The sequence below is a fragment of the Mytilus edulis genome, chromosome 2 (genome assembly GCF_963676685.1).
Source record: "Mytilus edulis chromosome 2, xbMytEdul2.2, whole genome shotgun sequence".
NCBI classification, from domain to species: Eukaryota; Metazoa; Mollusca; class Bivalvia; order Mytilida; family Mytilidae; genus Mytilus; species Mytilus edulis.
In genome coordinates, this window is record NC_092345.1 from 20,353,237 (window position 1) to 20,375,703 (window position 22,467).

The 22,467-nt window shown below is 30.2% G+C and overlaps 1 protein-coding gene across 1 annotated transcript in view; it reads left to right on the forward strand.

Moving 5' to 3' along the window:
* Positions 1–17,341, forward strand: part of LOC139511680 (autophagy-related protein 9A-like) — a 27,848-nt gene extending 10,507 nt beyond the window's left edge. Inside the window, exons 5-21 of the mRNA XM_071298697.1 lie at positions 1,540–1,675; positions 2,160–2,262; positions 3,649–3,748; positions 4,632–4,681; positions 5,486–5,570; positions 7,074–7,173; positions 7,898–7,938; positions 8,415–8,477; positions 9,222–9,296; positions 9,882–9,991; positions 10,551–10,591; positions 11,043–11,177; positions 12,283–12,462; positions 13,553–13,636; positions 14,143–14,209; positions 14,675–14,796; positions 16,224–17,341. Coding sequence (XP_071154798.1) covers positions 1,540–1,675; positions 2,160–2,262; positions 3,649–3,748; positions 4,632–4,681; positions 5,486–5,570; positions 7,074–7,173; positions 7,898–7,938; positions 8,415–8,477; positions 9,222–9,296; positions 9,882–9,991; positions 10,551–10,591; positions 11,043–11,177; positions 12,283–12,462; positions 13,553–13,636; positions 14,143–14,209; positions 14,675–14,796; positions 16,224–16,700 — 1,969 coding nt within the window. The 3' untranslated portion in view covers positions 16,701–17,341. The remainder of the gene's footprint in view (positions 1–1,539; positions 1,676–2,159; positions 2,263–3,648; positions 3,749–4,631; positions 4,682–5,485; positions 5,571–7,073; positions 7,174–7,897; positions 7,939–8,414; positions 8,478–9,221; positions 9,297–9,881; positions 9,992–10,550; positions 10,592–11,042; positions 11,178–12,282; positions 12,463–13,552; positions 13,637–14,142; positions 14,210–14,674; positions 14,797–16,223) is intronic.
* Positions 17,342–22,467: the final 5,126 nt, after the last annotated feature.

The following is a 22,467-nucleotide window of genomic DNA, read 5'->3' on the forward strand; positions in this document are numbered from 1 at the left end:
ATTTCAGCTTTCCAATTGTGAACTTTCCATTTCTAAGTAGCAACATTCCAGCAGCACCTGCATACGGGGTATATATCTCCCAATTGATACGATATTCCCGTGCTTGCATTTCCTATCATGATTTTCTTGATAGAGGTTTGCTGCTCACAAGGAAGTTATTAAACCAAGAATTCCAAATGGTGAAGTTGAAATCATCCCTTCGTAAATTTTACGGACGCCATCACGAGTTGGTTGACCGTTATGGAATAACCGTTTCACAAATGATATCGGATATGTTCCTTACGTCGTAACTACAATCCCCTTCCCTTTCATGAATATGACCTACCGAATTAGACTATTTACCGGATTTGTAATCACATAAGCAACACGACAGGTGCCACATGTGGAGCAGGATCTGCTTACCCTTCCGGAGCACCTGAGATCACCCCTAGTTTTTGGTGGGGTTCGTGTTGTTTATTCTTTAGTTTTCTATGTTGTGTCGTGTGTACTATTGTTTTTCTGTTTGTCTTTTTTATTTTTAGCCATGGCGTTGTCAGTTTGTTTTAGATTTATGAGTTTGACCGTCCCTTTGGTATCTTTCGTCCCTCTTTTATTGGCGGCCTCTGTGGTCTAAGTTATTCCACTACTTTGTCACTAGCCTGTCGACAGTGAATACAAACTTTGCATGTGATAGGTGTGTTTGACTCCAATCTTAATTGACTAAAATGATCAGTTTTCCTGCAGAAGGTTGGTGCATCTCCCTGCATACTCCTGCTTCCTCCACCAATAGGATCTGTCTGTCACAATAAAGCAAGTAGTGCTGAAAGGGATGTTAAGGTAGATGGGGTGTCTAAATTATAATCCATAGCATTTTTTGATAATTTGCCAAAATGTAGTTTATATCATGCTTTTTAAAAAATAACAATAAAAAGAATGGGTCACCAGGCTTATTTTCACGCTACACGGTGTTCAAAATTGACAATTTTTGTATAGATTATTTATGGAAAACCAATTTTCTGCAAAAAAGTGTAATCTACACCATAGAAATTTGAGATAACATATGAGAAGATGGCTTATAATAGTATGCTTTCAGTTAAGAAAAAGAAACAGTGGGGTCACCGGACCAGTTTTCTTGCTACCTTATAAAGTAGGTAAATTCCTAACACATTCTATTGTAAAAGTACCTTAATCTGAATTATCTGCCCTTGTATTTGAGTTGCCTCCCCATATGTTGTAAAGTTTTCTGTTTTTTGTAAAATACAACCATAAATGTGATAAAACATGTCATTTTCTATATTGAAGTGGAAGTTCTTACACATGAATCACCTTCTACTCTAAAAATTTGCATATTCTATTAAAGATCTAGACCTTGTTTTCTGGTATTACCAAATCCAGGATGGAGGAAGACACCCTATCTACCTTAAACACTATCAATCAACTTATCAATCTGTGATTCTAGTTTTGATCCTTGAAAATGTCTTTTACATTACTTAATTTCTATATTACTTTTATTGTAAAGGAATAATCATCGAAACTTAAAGCTTATTTTTTCTTCAACAGGTTTAGCTTTGGTATTATAGTGTGTATGCTTGTTGCTTTTGCATTCTGGGTTTTCCGAACATTGAAGGTCATCTATAATGTCTTCAAATACACAGAAATAAGATCATTCTACAACAATGCTCTGAAGATAACTGCAGTAAGTCAAATATTTGATAATTGATATAATTTATGAATATAAAATGTTTTTACCTTTCAAATCCTTATTAGCAATGAATTATTGCATAGACATTCTAGATTTCAATGTAAAAGTATATTTCTGGAATTGATTCTGTTGTTTTGTGATTAAATTCTTCAGTATACAAAGGAAAATATTCTGCAGTTTGCATGTAAAATTCTTTATTGGCAGAGTAGGATGTAGTCCAAAATTGTCTCATACCGTAAAGCAGGTTATTTTCGCGGTAGTTAAATTTCGAGATTTTCATTGAATGAGGTAAAGGATATGTTTTGGCGGATTAAAAACTTTTATCAATAGCTTTGCACATGTTGCATGTGCCATTTAAAATTGGTTTAATTTATTTTGGCGATTTTGTTCTATCCACAAAAATAAGTGAAAATATGCACCCCTGGAAAGTTTGGTGGTTTTTGGCAGATTATATATTATATATATTGTGTATTTTTAGGTAGAACTAGCTAACTTAACCTGGCATGAAATACAAAGAAGATTATTAGAAGTACAGAAGGAACAACAAATGTGTATACACAAACAAGAACTTTCTGAGCTTGGTAATATTGATTGTCTCTAAATTTATAGCATAGCAAATCAATTAATTTAAGTAGGGCTACTTCTTTTTACAGCAAATAGATTTAAGTTATATAATTTATGAGGTTCTAAAACTAACTGTTGGGTACTAATTTTCTGTGGATGTTTGATTTTATGGTTCTCCCAGAGTTTGAATATATTCATATAGCAAAGGAGTAGGTCCGGTAAGGGCCGATTTTGGCCCCAAATTACAGTTTCATCTAACGAGATATTTAGGACACTTTTTAAACACTTAAGTGTCTATTTTAATTGATTCGATTAGTTTATGCTAAAGATTTTAACTGATTCAGTCATTAAAAAATCTCCGATTGAAGCTTAAATATGAAAAATCTATCAAATATGCCAAAAAATGTCACTTTTCAGATGGTTTTCGTCAAAAATGAAAGTGGCCGCATCCGTGTTCATCCTCAACCTTTATATATGTTATGTATTATCGTCAAATACAACTTACATTTCAATATTATGAATGAACACAAATGCGGCCACTTTCATTTAAGACGGAAACCGTCTAAAATTTAACTAAAATGCTATAATTGTGAAGAGTTCAGTAATTTAGCATGACTTTATGATGCTAGTACACGATATATGTGCATTGTATTGTCAAAAACAACACATATTTATGTAGAAGAAGCATTCTACTTTCCAAAAAATAGCTAAAAGATTACATTTTCATAATTTTGCAAAACTGCTTAATTGTGGGGCCAAAAAGGGGTCTTACTGAACCTACTCCTTTGTAATTCATTGAACATTTAAAATCCTGGTTTCCATGTACCAACAAAATCTATGAAACATGGTATACAGCAAATAATAATGAATTCACAGTATCGAACTTATGAAAATATGCAAATTGATTTTTCTATGCAAAATAGATTTTTTTTCAGAAGCATAAGTAACCCATATCATCTGATTGTGAACCTCCCTTTTAAAAATAGCTGCATCTGCCCCCTGTGCTGATTGTGCTTCAAACATTTATGATCATTATCAACACTCCATATTCATTTTTCTCATTTAATTTAATAAAACATTCCTAATATATCTGATTGTGAATGCTCATATAAGTAATTTACAATGTTGTTTCCAATATTGGATACTTGCAGCATTAACATATAATTATATAGAAGAGCTAAATCTATCAATACAACATTTTTTAGAAAAGGGCTCTTATCTTGTTTGGTCACTTCTCCTATGTCTCACAATTCAGCATATTGTATCAGTATCACCTTTAAATAAAAAAATTGTAACATGTTCTTTTTTGTCAAATTTTGTTTATTGAACTTCATGGCTGTTTGAGTTCTTGACTCATTATATTATTATAATGAATAAATTTGTTTTGTTATATATTATTCCAGATATTTACCACAGAATATTGAGATTTAAGAACTACATGATAGCTATGGTTAACAAATCAGTGATTCCTGTGAAATTTAAAATGCCATTTGTTGGCCAATAGTAAGTACATATGTATATGATGTATAACATGTCTTTTGATTGGCTAAACATTTTTTGTCTACCAGCTAGCTCATAGACAGAGACATAAAAAGTATGTAATAACAGAATGAAATTTGTAATTGGCAAATAGACTTTTAGTATTTGTAATGGACCATGGCTAAATGTTATAATGTTTTTACTGAATCTTTCTGAATAAAGACATCAAACAGAACATTTCACGACAATTTAGAAAATGTCTCATTTACCAGCAGAACAATATTTCAGAATTTTATAGGTTGAGTCAAAATTTCTCATTCACCAGAAACCTTTAAAAAAAATTGATGCATCTAACACCATGTACACAGCTACTTTTGCATAGGTACTATTTCTGTACTAAAAATTTGTAGTACTGGAAATCTACTTTTAATATTTAGAACTATTATGTTACTCTAAAATTATTGTAATATTTAGGTACCTGTATTTTACAGTACTTTATTTGTACTCGAAATTTAGATACATTTTTGTACTACAGATTTTTGGTTACTACCGTTACATTTTTAGCATTTTGAAAGTTTTTCTATTTCAAATCTCTTAAAGTTATGATATTAAAATAAGGAATATTGTATTTTTTCTGTACCAAAATATTTAGTACAAATCAAGTACTGTAAAATACAAGTACCTAAATATTACAATAGTTTTAAAGTAAAGAAATAGTACTAAATATTAAAAGTAAATTTCTAGTACTGCATTTTTTTAGTGCAGAAATAATACCTATGCAAAAGTAGCTGTGTATATAACAATTCAGATAATATAACTCATATGGTCATGTTAAGATAAAAATCTATGTATTATCTTTGCTGATTAGCATGATAGAAATATAATTTGAAATTCTTTTTTTTTTCAGTGCCTTTTTAAGTACAGGATTAAAGTATAATTTAGATATTATTTTGTTTTGTAAGTATGATAGACAAATAGATAAAATTGAAAATGGAACTTTGGAATAAGTCAAAGAGACAACAACCCAACCAAAGGGCAGATAACAGAAACCCCCCACATCCATGGTGGACCTCAGCTGGCCCCTTAATAAAAATGTGTACTAGATCAGTGAAAATGGAGGTCATCCTAAACTTCAAAATATATAAATGAACTAAAATTAAAAAAAGATACAAGACTAACAAAGGCAAGAGGCTCCTGACTTGGGACAGACGCTAAAATGTGGCGGGTTAAACATGTTTTGTGAGATAACCCTTCCCCCATACCTCCAGCCAATGTAAAATTAAGAAACACATAGCAATGGTTTATCTTGAAATAATGAAGTATATAAATTACCATAGTGCAATTTTACATTTATGTCCTGTCAATTTCTGGAGTGAATTATGAGTATAACAGAATATAAAAAAAACTTACTGAAGATAACTCAATAGGGTTATTTTACACCCTACTATATTTCTCATGGAATGCTTTTCCAAAGAATAAACTTTTTTACACATGAAGTTTTTATCAACTATTAATCTTATAAGGAACTCCAGCTGAATCATCTTTTACAATAGAATTGTTTACTTTCTTTAATTTGGTACTGTATAACAAAGTAATCTGTAACCTAATTGTCTGTGGAAGATTTGTGTTTACTTGAAACTTTATATAAACAAGTGTGAATATTTATTTTTATTTTTAAAACTGCTCTGAAGTTGTTTTTTCCAGTTTTTACATCATCTATGCTGTAGTATATATTGTATAACTGATGATCATGTCTTTCAGGGGGACCATGGTCTCCATTTGAAAACAATTGGAAACTGAAAGAAGAATACAAACATAAACACAGAAGAGAATATCTATCTCAATTGTAAGTTAACAATGTTACTGTTTCCGTTGTTTAAAGAAAACAGTCATTGCTTTATATAAAAAATAATTTAATTTTGGATGTTACACGTCTTTTGATTGGCTGACAGTGTTTTGTCTATCAACTTATAGACATAATTTTTTCATGTGACTGTGACATCACCAAAAATTTTCATGATTTACTCCACCTTAAAATGAAATTTAGAATTAGTTTTAACATTGTCCAATTTGAAACAGGAGTGTACAAGTTGTCCTACGCTTCAGATTCAACATTTACTAAACATGCATGCTGAAATTGACATGCTTGTTTTTGTTACACGATCATACACATTCAAGTTTTGAAATCGATAGTTGTCATCATTGAAAAGACTGCTGTTTATGAGTGTATGCTATCAGAAAATTGGTGTGATTCTTATTGCTCTAAAGAAATGTTTGAAAACAAACAGAACGTATAAAAATAATCGTTAATTTGCCATTGATCGTCATTGGAATGCGACTGCAATACACATTATGAGGTCACGCAGGTTCATACAATACTCAGTCCAGCAGTAGGCGGAGCTTTAAAGCGATATCTGTATAGTATACAGATACAGCATAGCGATATCTGTAGGGCTGTATCTGTATAGTAGAACACCCAATTGCAGGATAATAAAAAATAACCCTCTATGTGTAATACCACCAAATCATGGTACGTCACATCCGGTTGTATACGAAAATGGGTTGAAAAAAAAATATTCCTTTGAATTTGACAGTTGTAGGTAATTAATCCTACATTTTATTGCAGTAACACATTTCTGTGTCCTAAACATATGTCTTGGGTATTTCAAATCACCATAATTTTTTTATTTGGGGTTTCTATAGAATATTTTGTAAACTTCAGGTTACATGGTTCCTACACCTTATACACAGGTTAGATAAGGGGAGAAATTTGATTGGTTAACTTCCAGTAGTGGTTATTTTCTTGTATGCAATGAAATGTTATGTGAAATTTTTTCTATAGTACTAGACAGGATAAAACTTTACTCATGACAATTATTTCTTTACTTGAAACAAAGATAACTTCTGTAGTCCTATAATATAAGACTCTGAAGGTTCATATCATTTACATTCAACGTTTTTTATCGGATATTTTTTTTTTACTATCAATGTTGAATCTGAGGTTCAACATTGATAGTAAAAAAAAAATATCTGATAAAAAACCTTGAATGTAAATGATATGAACCTTTAGAGTCTTATATTATAGGACTAGGTTGTAAGGGTTATAAAATATTAAATACAGCTATATTAATTGACAAGAACACTTAAGTAAACTGCATCTTTAATAGACAGAATGTTTCACCGATTAAATTGGCACCAATCTAATTGGTGAAACTTGACAACCAATAAAAGATGCAGTTTACATAAGAGTTGTTCACACATTCTATTCATAAATAGATTTAGACCAATTTTATTTCATGTACATTTTTGTCTTGTTTCTAGATATTTGTATTAAAGTTTTCTTTTCCAGTTTATCACAAAGGATATTATGGATAGGAATAGCCAACTTCATACTGTCACCAGTAATTTTTCTGTGGCAGATTCTATACTCTTTCTTTAGATATGCGGAAGTAAGAACATTTTTAAAACTAATATTGTATATATTAATAAGAATATTTAATTTGAGTGACAATAAGACAACACTCCATTCAAGTCACAATGTGTAAAAAGTTAACAATTACAGTTCAAAGTATGCCTACAGCCTTCAACACAGGCTTGTCTCACACAGAACAGTTAGCTTTAAAGGGCCTCAAAAATGACTAGTGTAAAACCGTTCAAACAAAAAAAAACCGAGAAACAAGAAATACATATGAACCATACCAACAAACAGCCACTGAACAAAGGGCTGCTGACTTAGGGCATTGGCACAAAAATGCAGCAAGTTTAAACATTTGTACAGGTGACTACTTGTACCCTTACCTGAGACAGTAGTGTAACATTACAACTTAAAATTTGATAACAATCCTATTATTTGTCTAATATTTTTATTACATCGATTGTTGTAAAGTATTTTAATATTCTTTTTATATTTGAAGTTTCAGTCAAGAAAAATAAAATGAAATACGATTTGTTATTTGTCAATGATTGACTTATTGATATTTAATATATTCTTTTCTTTTCTTTTTAAGAAAATATATTCAAACTAGCATTTTAATAATTTCATTTATTATCACTTTGACCACACAAGATTATGAATTTTGCAAACAACAGTGTCAGAAATATTCTTATAATATTTACTATTAAACATGATATTTTCTAAATAATATTATTTTTCATGATTTTTCTTTCCAATAGTTAATCAAAAGACAACCAAATGTTCTTGGAACCAGGAGATGGTAAGTTTTCATTATTTTGAATCCATGGATATTTTTTGTTCTTGGAATTTTACACTTTTATATGCATGAAAATTAATTAGAAGACTATAGTAACATGTTCAAAATGGCTGATGTCATTTCCTTTTTTTCATTTACTACTTCCATGGTGCTACTAGAGAAAAAAGTTCAAATCAGAAGGATTGTCATACTTTATTCAAAAATTTCTAGCTTACCCCATTATGTATTTAAAACTTGATTTTGATTAAATTGTTTGAAAGTTACCACCAGAAAATGCCCTGTATCCACTTTAAGGTAGAGATTTCATAAACAATATCAAAGTGGTAAATCATCTTGATAAAATTATGCAAGTCTGTCTATCTATAACTTTATTAAATCCTTATTTGAGCTATTTACTTTTTTGCTGTTTGTATATTTTCATAATTGCAATGGTTTATAGTGAGTGTCTGGAATATTTAAAATATCTTTTTTCTTTGCAGGTCAAATTATGCTAGAATATATGTTAGACATTTGAATGAATTAGATCATGAGTTTACTGCCAGGTAATTTTATTTACACCCAGTGTGTTATCAGATGTTCTATATTAAACTGCCTCCGTGGTCTTGTGGTAGCTTGCTCGCCCTGAGTGAAGGAGGTTGTGGTTTCTAACACTGTCTGGGTCAAACCAAAGACTTAAAAATTGGTATTTGGTATTGTCATTGTTAACTAAGACTTTTTCTTATTTGGAGCATTTAGTCAAATGCAATTAAACCAAGTGACAGCATAACAGATTTTTCTTACATTTATTTACATGTGTCATTGATAAAGCAATCCAGAGCAATAACTGCATTTGTGGAAATTGTTGAACTTGACTTCAATTTGATTAACAGAAACAGCATTTGAAATTGAAAGAGGACAAGTTGAAAGGTTCTCAAGTCATTGTACATACCCTTAAGCTAAATTAAGCATTCAATATCCTTTTAAAATCAATCCTAAGTAGCAAATGTGCAAATCATCAAAAAAACAATAACTGCCATTTTGTCTTGAAAACAATATATATAAATTTGAAGAGGATTGATTTGACAGTTTTCAATTAATCACCCCAAAACTGCCATTATTAAATAAGGGGCCATTATTCCCCAACACCAACAGTAAAAATCATTTAAATCTTAACTTGATCTTCAGTTTGCTTTTGATCTATTATATTAAAATGAATTTATAGCTGTATATAAGACTATACAATAGGAAGTGCTCCTCTTCACTTCATTTAATTGTACAAGTCACATACTTTGTATTGTATTTTTCAGACTGAACCGAGGTTATGAAGCTGCCAATATGTACTTAGACACATTTACATCCCCTCTACTGATCATTCTTGCTAAGTAAGAGATGTATTTGTCTTCATTGAGTATTTTTAATTAAATTCTACCACAGTACTCCTTTAAATTCAAATATCATTGTGAAGTTTTTCGAATGATGGGACTGCCTGAGAATGGCAATAATAAGATCTCACATTTTGATATCTGTTATGTATATATGTATGCAGCTATTCTTGAAATACCAATAGCTAATCTAGCATTTTTGTCCAGTCTTAAATAAAATGCTGGCGATAACTTTTCAATATACAGTATATTGATTACAATATTTATCCTTTTGAAACAGCTAAATTTCAAATTTAGAATATTAGACAGTAATACTATTATTTTTTTTCTGTGCAAACTGCATAAGTGGACATGAAAGAAAGATGTCAAGGGGGTTTGAACAAGTAAAAAAGAACAAGCAACGTTAACACTATGTACATAAGATGAAAACATTAACAGTTCACAAAACTTTTCACATAATAAAAATAAATATTATGCAATAGGCAAAAAAAGTCTTGTCACTTGACCAGCATATGTAAATGTATACAAATAATGTCAAAACTTGTTTTTTTGTGCATATTATATAGCTGATTAACGATTTTACAGATATGTGGCATTTTTTGCTGGTAGTATTGGAGCTGTGTTGGTTGTGTTAACTGTGATTGATGAAGATGTTCTGGCTGTAGAACATATTTTTACTGTATTGACAATATCAGGTAAGTACACATTTTGTCATAAAGACGAGGTTAAATAATACATGACAAAATGAGAGTCTGCAATAAAGAATTTCACAGTTTGATACATCAATTTTTCTATCACATATTGGTTCTGAATATCAATTAAGGCATATACCATATAGACAATATAATTAATAAAAAAAGACTTCAATGTAGTAAAAAAAAAATACACATTTACCTCTCTTAATTTCAGTGCAATTTTTCAAACTTTTGAAACAATATCTTATACATTGATTGCAATTTAAAATCAACTTATGAAAAACTTCACAACTCAGATAGTCAATAAAGGGAATTGGAAGGTAATTATAATTGATTTTATTCATCAGCATTTGCATGATCCTAACCACCTTTCACTGAAGTTGTGAGATAAAAAGTTTTATCAGTTGACTAGTTTATAGACTTGAATTTAAACTGCAATTTGGATAAACATTATAGAAATTGGTATTGTAAAAAGGCAAAGACTTTCTGATATGCATATGATAACACTGGATGTTCTTATAGTTCATAAATTACCAAATTGTAATTATTTGATCTTCAGGTTTAATTGTGACTGGTTGTAGAGTACTGATACCTGATGAGGTATGTTCTGTTCTGTTCTGTGATATAACTAAATACCGAACTCCAAAGCAAATTCAGAATGGAAAGTACTTTAAAAATGGCAAAATCAAAAGCTCAAACACAACTTACAAATAGAAAACAATTGTCATATTCCTGGTTTCTATGTGTAGAAAATGGTGGATTAAACCTGGTTTCATGGCTAGCTAAACCTTTCATTTGCATAACAGTCAAAATTAATGAGCGTAACGAACAGACACATTAAGTAAAAGTGACAAAAATTGGAGTACAGCAGTTAACAAAGATGGGCAAAAGGATAATGAATATTTTACATTTAATTGTCATCTTTTGAATAAGCAAAAAAAAGAGTGCCAATGAGACAACTCTCCAAACACCTTACAATTTGTAAAAGAAAAACCATTATAGGTAGATGCTATAATAGTTATATTTTATAACTGATGTATATATATTTCAGCATTTGATATACTGTCCAGAGATTCTAATGAGGACTATATTGGCACATATACATTACATGCCTGATAGTTGGAAGGGAAATGCCCATAGACAGAATGTCCGAGATGAATTCTCGCTACTGTTTCAATACAAAGTGGTAAGAGATGAATTTAGACACTGTTGATTTATCTTTTACCAGTTCAAAATTAAAAGAGGTTAAAGAGGGATATGTGTGAACAAAGCTTAAAAAACAACAATAAGATATTTAAATAAGATTTGTATTCATTCTATTTATCTTTTTAATACATTAAAAAAAAATTGTATAGTAAATTCAATATTAAAGTACTGTGTCTTTACTCACTTATTATGTAAACTTATAAGTTTTCTCTTGTTAACTTAGTGAGGTTGATTCATGTTGAATCCATATAGCATTTTAAACTACAGATATATATATAAGAGGAAAATAATTGTATTAAATGTATTAAGCACTGAGTTACAATACTTGGTGCTTTAAATTTGACGTCTCAATATGTTTGGCTGTAAGTAGCCCTAACGGGAGGGATTGTACCTGATATTCATATGATGAAGACATAATCTTTCAATCAGTTTAATTGAGGTCTGGAGCTGGCATGTCAGTTAACTGCTAGTAGTCTGTTGTTATTTATGTATTATTGTCATTTTATTTATTTTCTTTTGTTACATCTTTTGACATCAGACTCGGACTTCTCTTGAACTGAATTTTAATGTGCGTATTGTTATTCTTTTACTTTTCTACATTGGCTAGAGGTATAGGGGGAGGGTTGAGATCTCATAAACATGTTTAACCCCGCCGCAATTTTGCGCCTGTCCCAAGTCAGGAGCCTCTGGCCTTTGTTAGTCTTGTATGATTTTAAATTTTAGTTTCTTGTGTATAATTCGGAGTTTAGTATGACGTCCATTATCACTGTACTATTATGCATATTTTAGGGGCCAGCTGAAGGACACCTACGGGTGCGGGAATTCTCGCTACATTGAAGACCCATTGGTTGCCTTCGGCTGTTGTTTGCTCTATGGTCGGGTGGTTGTCGCTTTGACATATTCACCGTTTCCTTTCTCAATTTTAATTTTATAATGAGATATTAACATAGCCCCTAAACATAAAATACAGTTTGTTTATTCTATTCATATATGATTATTTTAACAGGCATATAGATAGAGCAGGTAAATATTGAAAAAAAAACTAAATGATTTTACTTCATTTTATGTATGATTTTATTTCACAGGCATATCTATTAGAAGAGTTATTCAGTCCCTTGATAACACCATTTATCTTGTGTTTCTCACTGAGACACCAGTCTCTACAGATCGTAGACTTCTTCCGTAACTTCACAGTAGACGTAGCTGGTGTCGGTGATGTTTGTTCTTTTGCTCAAATGGATATTAAAAAGCATGGAAATCCACAGGTAAGATTGAAATCAGATATTTTAGTATTAGTACACTACTGGGAATTCGTTTATTTTTCGTTGGTAACAATTTTAGTGTATTGCAGAAACTTGTTTTTTTCATGGATATGTGATTTCATGGTTTTTGTCAAATTTGCATACAACCTAATAAAATTTTGTAATTTGTTGAACATTTGTCTGATTCCATGAAAACCACTAAAATTAGTATCCATTAAATAAGTATGTATCTACAGTATAACATTCAATGACTTGTCAGTCTATGTTAGATGAAGACAAATATTTTAGGTTTATGTTTGATTAACTTATCTTAAAATATCTGAACTATAGGTTCAATTTTGCCAGCAGAAATAAAGACTAAAGGTGGTATGGGTGTCTACCTCCATCTTGGATTGTAAAAAACAGAGAACCAAAGGTCCAGATTTTCTATCAAGTTAGCAAAATTTGATGCAGGAATGTAGATATTTAATGTGAATTTTCATTTAAAAGAACCAATTTATAAGAATGTAACTTATAAAAATTAATATTTTTGCAAATGTTGATTATTTTTGGTTGTTTTAATTTTTTTTTAAAATGGCATTTTAAGGGGAGGTAACTCTAAAGCAGTGCATTTTCTGAAAGATTCTAAATGGAATTTTCCTATTTTGTATTTTAGCAGAAAAAATGTACGGTGACCCTATTTTTTCTTTTAATATTCTCAAAGCATTTTCTGAAAGCTATCTTTTCCTTATGTATTTAACAATTCTATCATTTTGTTTAGTTTCTAATCACAAAATGGTGTTTTTTCCTGTATAATCCATACAAAATGTGTCATTTTGTCACGCCTTGTAGCTTGAGATAATGCGCGGTGACCTATCATTTTTCAATATATATCAATAGATACTACATTTTGGCAAAGTATGAACAAATTCTATCATTTTTATTTAAGACTCCCATACCACCTTAAACTGATTATTACTAATGGAAATTTGACCAAAGATTGTAATTGACAGAACTGATAGCAGAGATTAATAGTCGATGATGAACATATTTTGTAATTTAATTTTTGATATATTTGAAATGGAACTTATCATTTGTTGTACAATTTTTTAAGTGGGTACCAAATACTGAAGATGAACCAAGTAAAGAAAACCAGTCAGAAGGTGGCAAAACTGAATTATCTCTAATGCACTTTCATGTAAGTAATATGTATAAGCCATTAGTGAGTGGATATGTGGACAAAAATATTTTATAGATCACTGAATTAGAAAGAATAAAGTTTGCTTCCATATCAATTGAAAAACAAAATTTCAACATTGAAATATACAATATTTTAAAACCTTTAATTTTAGAACTATCTCAAGAGTAAACATATTACATCTCACTTGCTGCAGTGAAAGAAGTGATAAATGAAAATTTGTATAACTTTTTGTTGTTTTTAGAATATCTTAAAAAAAGTTTTGTTTTAGAGATACAGTGTAACCTGCCTAATCCCACACACTGGGGGAGAAGATTTTTTTTTAGATTTAAGCAGGATGTTGGAATACTCATGTCTTTTCTACAAGGATATGCATATTTTGGGACCTAGAGAATGTGTCAGTTAAAGCAGGATGTTAGAATTCTCAGGTTTCTGCTTGACAGGTTACACTGTACCTGACAGCATAATAATACAATAAATTGTGATATTTGTTTGCATTATTTTAGATGACAAATCCAGAATGGAAGCTCACAGGAAACCGTAGTATGTTTGTACAGAACGTTAAAACTCAAGGTAATATTGACAATGAACATATGTATTATATAATAGAAACCACTTTTGAAAAGTGCATATTTGAAATTAGCCACTGCTGACTTATTGGGTGTGCTCTATTAAAGTAGTCACTCTGGCTGTCAGTCTTCCTATAATAATCTATCAGTACAGTGTTTATATCTATAAAAGTTTCATTTTTTGTGAAAACGAGAGAAAAAAATATAAGTCATAGTCAAACTTTGTTATAAAAAGCTGACTCTTTGTTAAAAAAAACATTGATTTATTTATACAATAGGATTTCCAAAAAAATTGATGTAAATTTATCATAATCTATACAAAATGGATTCCTGATTTAAAATTAATTGTTCATTGCCATATTTAAAATGAACACCAATATATTTTGAAAATTAACAGCTTTTGGCGTTGATGAAACTTTTGCAGTTTTTTTTTTAAACATACTACCAAAGAGTATACTTTTTGTTGCAGTTCAAAAGGAACTAGTTTCACCCAGTATTATGCAAGGGGATGGAGGTTTAATGACATCAAGACTCCCAGGAATGTCTTTAGGCATGTTACCTTCTGTTAACACTACAGGACTAGGATTAGGGGTGAGTGACTTTTAATAAATATTACAGCTGTTGACTAGACATATTCACACTATTGGGTATTTAGCTAAAGGAGTAAGTTCGGTAAAGTCCATAAATGGCCCTGATTATGAAGTTCAATGTAACAAGATGAAAAATGATTTAAGTTGACTTTAAGACTTGTGAGAAAGTTAAATAGAACTATTTTTGTCAAAGTTTTATTACAAAATGTTGATTTTTACATCCAAAATAGGTGAAGATAAGAGATTTTGGCAATATTTGACAAAATCGACCGAATTTTAACCAAATTTAGGATCAGGAAACATGGAGCGTAGGCGTCGACAAACTAAATATTCAAGGTAGACATGTTATATGTCTTTACAAACTTCATTGTAAAAGATCTTCGTTGTCGAAGTTTGGGCTCTATGTTTCCTGTCCAATTATCGATGGTTATTTACCCATTTTTGTGTGGAAAATCAAAATAAGTACTAATTGTGACGTCAAATAGAACATAGGAACGAAATTTTCAAAAAATGGCTATTTCCTATTTAGTCTATATATTAGCGATGTTTCATTGTGATATTGGTCAATAAATCCTAATTTGAAATTTAAGCTTAAAAAGGGGCCATTTTAGGACCTTAGGGAACCTACTCCTTTGCTTGGAATAACATGAAACTCTCTCCAAATATCATCAGACATCATGTAATAATTACTTTTTTAGTAAAATGTTTTAAATTGTGATGAAGAATTTATGGGAACTTGTTTTAATTTAAGTTATGCAGACAAACTTGCATACAAGTGTAAATATGTCTAGGAGTTCAAGTTATCAGTTCACGTTACAGCTGTTGGAAAAAATATATTAGTCACAATTATCTTTAGTTTTTCAAGTTAGTAGGTGACCTACAACATCAATTGAGGTAAATGGTGTAGTTTTCAGGTACAGATTCTTATGGTTATGACTTGGTATTTAAATCTTCCAAGGTTCATAACTACCTTTGATAGTTCAGGCAAACTAGAGCAGTAATGTGATCCTTCTTTAGATCATATCCAGTCAATGGCAAGTAATTGATTATGGATTCCTTATGATGAGATATCAAAGTTACAATATCATGCATGTGTATGTGAATTACTTTAAGTATCAGGAAGACTTGGGAAGTATATATTATCTATCACTTTTAGTCTTGATTGCTCATGTATAAATGAAGGTCTGAATGGGGAGGGAGGTCCCTTTTCTGTATACTTTAATTTAAGGCCATGTTCTCTAATCTTTGTATTTATTTTTTTGTGTATTTTTCTCATTCCTTTATTGGTTTTGCAAATTATTATCTATTCTGTAAATCTAATCCAGACCCTCATCAATCATTTACTGTCATATTTCATACATTAACCTCAGTTGACCAAAATACAAGGGATAAAACCCAAACAAATTCTATATATTTTTTTCTTTGCAGTATAACAGTTTAGCTTCCAGTATTACTATGCAGAGTGCTATGTTTCCTGGTCCGATCTCAACTCTAGCATCAGGTGTACAACCTCGTCTTAGAGGTGGACTGTCACACATTGAGGGTCCTCTTGGGGGATCGGGATCTGGAATATTTAGCAGTATGCAGAGTTCAAGTGGTAGTATAAGCAATACAGCACCAAGCTCATTAAGTTTAAGGGGAAATTATGATGAAGGGACAATTGAAATGTTGTCACATGACATGAGTTACAGTGCCATCTATCTTCATGACATGCAATTCAGGAAAGCAAAGGGAAATAATCAGTATGAGACATTAGAAGACGTCCGTGCACGTTCAATGTGGCAGAGACAGGACAGCAACCAGCCAACAGTGAGTACAATGCCCAACATACAGGAAAAATCAAGTGAAGAGGAAAGTACAGAAGAAGTCAATACGGACAAACTATTCACTTCTAATCAGGAGTAGGGAATACAGAGGACCTTGAATAATATTTTGTTGTTGAGGCTCTTTGGATACTATGCTTGTGTGTAAGTGTTAAAAAGCCTTTGTTATACGGTGGATTCTTTATTTTCATGGGTGTCAAATTAGTTGATTTAGGAAATCTGACATGTTCGTGGATATTTAATTTGTGGTTTTGCAGTAGTCTCGTACAAGCCTATATATATAGCTATAGAAAATTTGCTATTTGTTAAACATTTTATTTTGTGGTTCACTTGTACCCACGAAATCCACAATTATTGGTATCCACTGATTGATAATGAATCCACAATAGGTTATTTCTTTTCTAGATTTCTGTGGATTCATTATTATGCTTTGATTACTGTAAATTCAGAAATTATTGCGTGCATTTATTATTACGATTTTGTCATTTTAGACTAAAATGCGATTTTAATTTTTACGATTATGAGAAAAATTCTGTTAAATTCAGATAAAAGATTTCATAATGCGAGTTGAAATTATTGCGTTTCGAACTCTGTTGCATTTTTCGCAATAATCAAAACCTCGCAATAATTTTTGAATTTACAGGACTAATTTTTGATGATCTACAAATTTAAGTTTATAAAAGTATAAATTTCTGATTGGATTGTATTCAAACTTTAACAAAACCATGATATAAATAGCAATAAAAATAAACTTCTGAATTGGAACCCACAAAAATAAGAATCTACAGTATTATGAATGGGGAACCTTATATATGGCTGATTAGCAATTCAAAGCAGAGCTGTCATTCATAACCACTGACTTAGTTTTTGAGTTAATCTGTTTGTGTTACATTTATTTTAGCTGACAGAGTTGTGATTTAACCATTATGTATGTGACTTACCTCTTTTTATTTTATAGAACAGAACAGAACAGAACATATTTTATTTCCAATTAAGGGCCCACAAGGGGCATACAGAGCATACATGAATAAGGAAAAAGAATATTAATTTGATAGATACATACAATGTAGATACAAACATTATTTTACATACAGTAACAATACAATTACTAACTCATATTCACTTTAATAAATTTACCAACAGCATTAAGGACCTGATTGTCTTCACAGTTTAATAAATAAATAAATTTATGCTGATTATCCAGTAAAGAAAAATTTAGAATTCTTTGGCAAACAAAGTCAAAGAGAGCATCTCTATCTGATTTAGAATTTTCACAGTTAGTTAAAAAATGGATTTCATCTTCAACACAGCCAGAGGAGCATTTTTTGCAAATTCTTTCATTTCGTGGAATATTTGAAAAACGTCCAACTTCAATTTGAAGCTTATGAGCAGAAATACGTAATTTGCATATAGATCTTCTTAAATCAAAGTCCTTTATTAAAGAAAGATAATTTTCATAACCAAAATTCTGCTTAAATTTCACATAATTAAACAGTTTTCCATCAGAAGCTTTATTCTGGCTAGCATACCAATTGCTAATATATTTAGTGTGAATTAATTTGCTAGATATGTTCAAAAATTTATATTGTCCAAAATGTTTTACTTCTGGTTTAATTTCAAAAACTTCTAATACTTTCTTAGCAAATGAGTACCAAGAAGTTATGTTAGATTTGTGAAGCTCTTGGCTGCATTTATAAGCATCTTTCAATAGACTGAATTCAGTTGTAAGATTTTCAAATCTATACCAGTATTTTACAATTGACTTTACAATATCATAATGTAAGGGGAAACGCCCCAGTTCTGATAATACAGCAAAATTGACACTCCTTTTGTGTACACCAAGTATAAACTTAGAAAATTTAAGATGGAGATTCTCACACTTAAGATTTTTAAAAATATTTTCAAGATTAAATAAGGAAGACTGTAATTTATTACAAGAAACATTATAACCTCCCCATACCTCTGAATTATATAACAGAATGGGTTTAAGGGTATGATCAAAAATATGAACACAAGATTTTATTCCAACATAAGTGATATGTTATATAGGTAATAAAGAATCATTTCAACACTATATTTGTTAAGAAAAATTGTACATGTTTTTGGTATGACAGTAATTTTATATATAAATTTACCATATATGAATACAACTTTATTGTTCAGTAGTTTATATCTCATAGGAAGCCAGTATGCAAAACATGGATCATTTTGAGTTAATGTGCATAGAATACCAGTAAAGAAGGAAAACAAATTAGCCATCTTTTGTATTATGTAAAAATACAAACTTCAGACCTGTTAGATTGTTTCTTAAAGATCCTGGACTATACACAACACTAACCATTTTGCTAACACAACTTTCATTAATTTTGAAAAAAAATACAATTTTTTTTTCCAATATGCATGTGGCCAGAATAATTCAAAAAATTGGACAGTGCATGGCTTTCTATATGGTATACAACATGAATTAATTGAATACTGAATTTGTGTTTTAATAATCCATGACAATTTGAATCTAATATGAAATATTACAAAAAAATTTTCTCATGATAACTTGATCAGTGCCTTCTATCATGACAGTCTTCTGGTCATATGTACATGGCTGTAACTTATATAATGAAAGGACAATGACTGGATCCAGGTGATAGAACTTAATAGTATCTTGGGGATATCAAATTTAAAAAATAATAATTCCAGTTGAAATTTATGTTGTGTAAGAACATCTTATAACATTTTTGAATGATGGATCTTGCAGTAGTTATCAATAAAAATATAAGTAGATGTGGGATGATTTTAAATGCAGCAACTATATACAGAAGCCAAAGGATGATAATGTTAACAACTTATTACAGGTCACAGTATTATCTTAAACATTAAGCAAAACCAAGATCATATATAGTAAACTATGAAAGGCCCTAGCATGAAAAATTTTAAACAGTTAAAAGAAAAACCAACAATTGTGTGATTTGTGTTAAAAAAACTATGACTAACAATAATCACTGGGTTTCAATTTTCTCAAGCTATTTTAAATGAATTTAATTATTCAATGTCCTGTTCATCATCTTTCATGTATATTAGATTTATTGGCCAGTCAACAGATTCATACTCTTTTATCTATGTTTTTATTTATTATAGATTTAGAAATTCATGCATGTTTTTATAGATGTTATCCCTTTCAAAAAAAATAATCTTGGATTATAGCAACTTTAGTACAAACTAAAAAGGAATATTGCAAAATTAAAAAAAAAAGATTTTCATTATTAATTCTATTGTCCACAATCTCCACATGTCATTTTTTTTTTATCAATAAAAGCATTGCGATAATTTTCAACGTCATGATTAATTGTATATTATCTGTGTTCTTATATTCTCCAGCTCTCATGTGATTATCCAGTTTTCTTGCAGTTCTATCTCTGTACTTTACTTCCTCTACCAAAAATTTAAAGAAGACAAAAAACAAAATAGGCTGCCATATATGTATGATATAGCCAAGGTTGTTTAAAGGGGCATTAATTACCAACAAGAAACACATGAACATCATATGTGATTACTTGTTCCCATAAATATATATATGTGTTCTTGAGAGTAAATAAACAAAGGCAACAGTAGTAAAACAAGATAAAAATTCTAACTAAAACAGAAGCATTTACTTAATGTCGAAATTCAATTACTGAAATGATATCTGAAATTGAAATGTTGAGCACTTCACATAAACTGCATTTTAGCATTTGAATGTACAAAAAAATAAAGGAAGACTTGAGAAGAACTTGGGAATCAAATAAAGTGTTCAATTTGTTTGTATTACACTATCATAGTTCCATTTAGAACTCTTTACTGTCTATTAAACAATAAAACAACAAAGAGCCCCCAAAAAGCAACAAGACTGTTCTTTTGTTTGTTTGTGGAAACCAGTTACACACAAAACTACAAAACTGTCATTTTGTTGATATTAAATGTAAATATTGAATTGTTATGGAACAAACCTTGTGAATAGTTTTATTGAAATCATTTTAATGTTATGCTGATATGTAAAATAAGACTGCTTTTGTTGTTAATAGTGATATATATATATATGACATATATATTTGGTGTTTTTATCAGAGTGTTTATGTGTCTATTCATTAATCCACATATTCTTTGTAAATATATTCATGTTATGCCTTATATGTGATATGCAGTGAAATGGTGCAATACTGTATTTTAGTAGGTAATCATTTGTATTAAAGGTGTCATACCACCAATTACTCCCTCAAATTTAGAATGTATGTGAAAGTAGGCCTACTCGGACAAAAAATAGTGCATTTGGTGTCATTGTTTACTTAAACTAACCAACAAATTGGCAGAAATGAAACTTTTGGTGAAAGAGAAATATATTGAGACCATTTTGAGCTAAAATTTACTTGTTTATGAGTTTGCATACAAAATTGAGGATTAATGCGCTCCATAATATACTAATTTAAGATTTCCAGAAAACCAGGGATTATTTTTAGTGGTACCTCTATTCGGAAGACCTTTTCTTTTTTATATGATTTTGAACACCTGTTGAAAATTGGCATGTAGAAAACTGATACATGTACGATTCAGGATATATCTGGTTTCTATGAAGTTAAACTTAAGGTAAAATATTTAGAAAGCTGTGAAAATTGTAAAATTTGGTTGAACAGATAGGGACTTTTAATTGGTGGTATGACACCTAAATGGCATGAATGATATTACTTCCAAATATCCAAGAAATCAAGGGGCTTTAAAAGATTCAATATTTTTTGTTACCTAAGGGATTGTCTGTGATCTGGTAAATTCCGTATTATGATTATTGTCCAATATAAAAAAAACATGCAAATGAAGACTGTTGTATTAAAGCCAAAAGATTTATCAAAATATATAAAAATCTCACTTATTGCAGTTCTGTTAAAAAAATCAATGACATTCACATGCCAAATTTAAGTACTTTAAATGTAACACTTCCATACCTTTCAAAATGCCCATGAGGGTTATATGTCAACATGGCTCTCATAGTCCTACAGAAACTTTAATAAGCCTTCACATTTATTTTCATGTTGTTTATTTGCTTCTTCATACTTAAACAATCCTATACCCATGGTAACATTGATTGTGGTGTCTTAAATTGTGGACAAAATCACTCTTTCAAAATTTCCAATTAGAAGCCTTCGCAGTGGAAATTCCCACACATAATGACAATTGGCAGGTATGCACTTCTACTTTAGTATACATACTATTTTACATGAAATACAGGTGTGATTTTAAAGTTTTTATATGTGTTAATTTTAATCATAATACAAGTTTAATCATTGTAAAAATGTTTTAAAAGGTTGAGTCTGACACTTTATTTGTTTGATAGGTAACGTAATAGCAACAAAACAAATGATCGTTGAATAAAAAACTATGTTGTAAAAACTAAGTAAAGCATTTGAATGCTGTAAAATTGAATATGAAATCCTCATTTTAAGGAGTTTTTATGGTATTCATTTTATAGGGATAACCAAGTAATAAAATGAATTTAGAAAAGAAACCAAACAAGATGATGCTTTTGGAATGAAGTCCTTCATAATGCCAATGATGATTGCTGTGAATTTGTCTTATATAAATTCTTCAAAGATAAGTTTTATAATCATATCTGTCTAATAACTAATATCACTGCCCTTTGAGATGTAAAAGTATTTTTATTCTAAATTTAGTATCTTAGAATGTAATATAACATCAAGTTATATTTGATTATCATCTACCTTTCTTTAATTTTACAGCAACGATAAAAGAACTTTATGTACATAATTCCCTTGACTTGAAACTTGTTCATAAACTTCCTTGTTATCAGGACTGAAGATCTTTGTGTG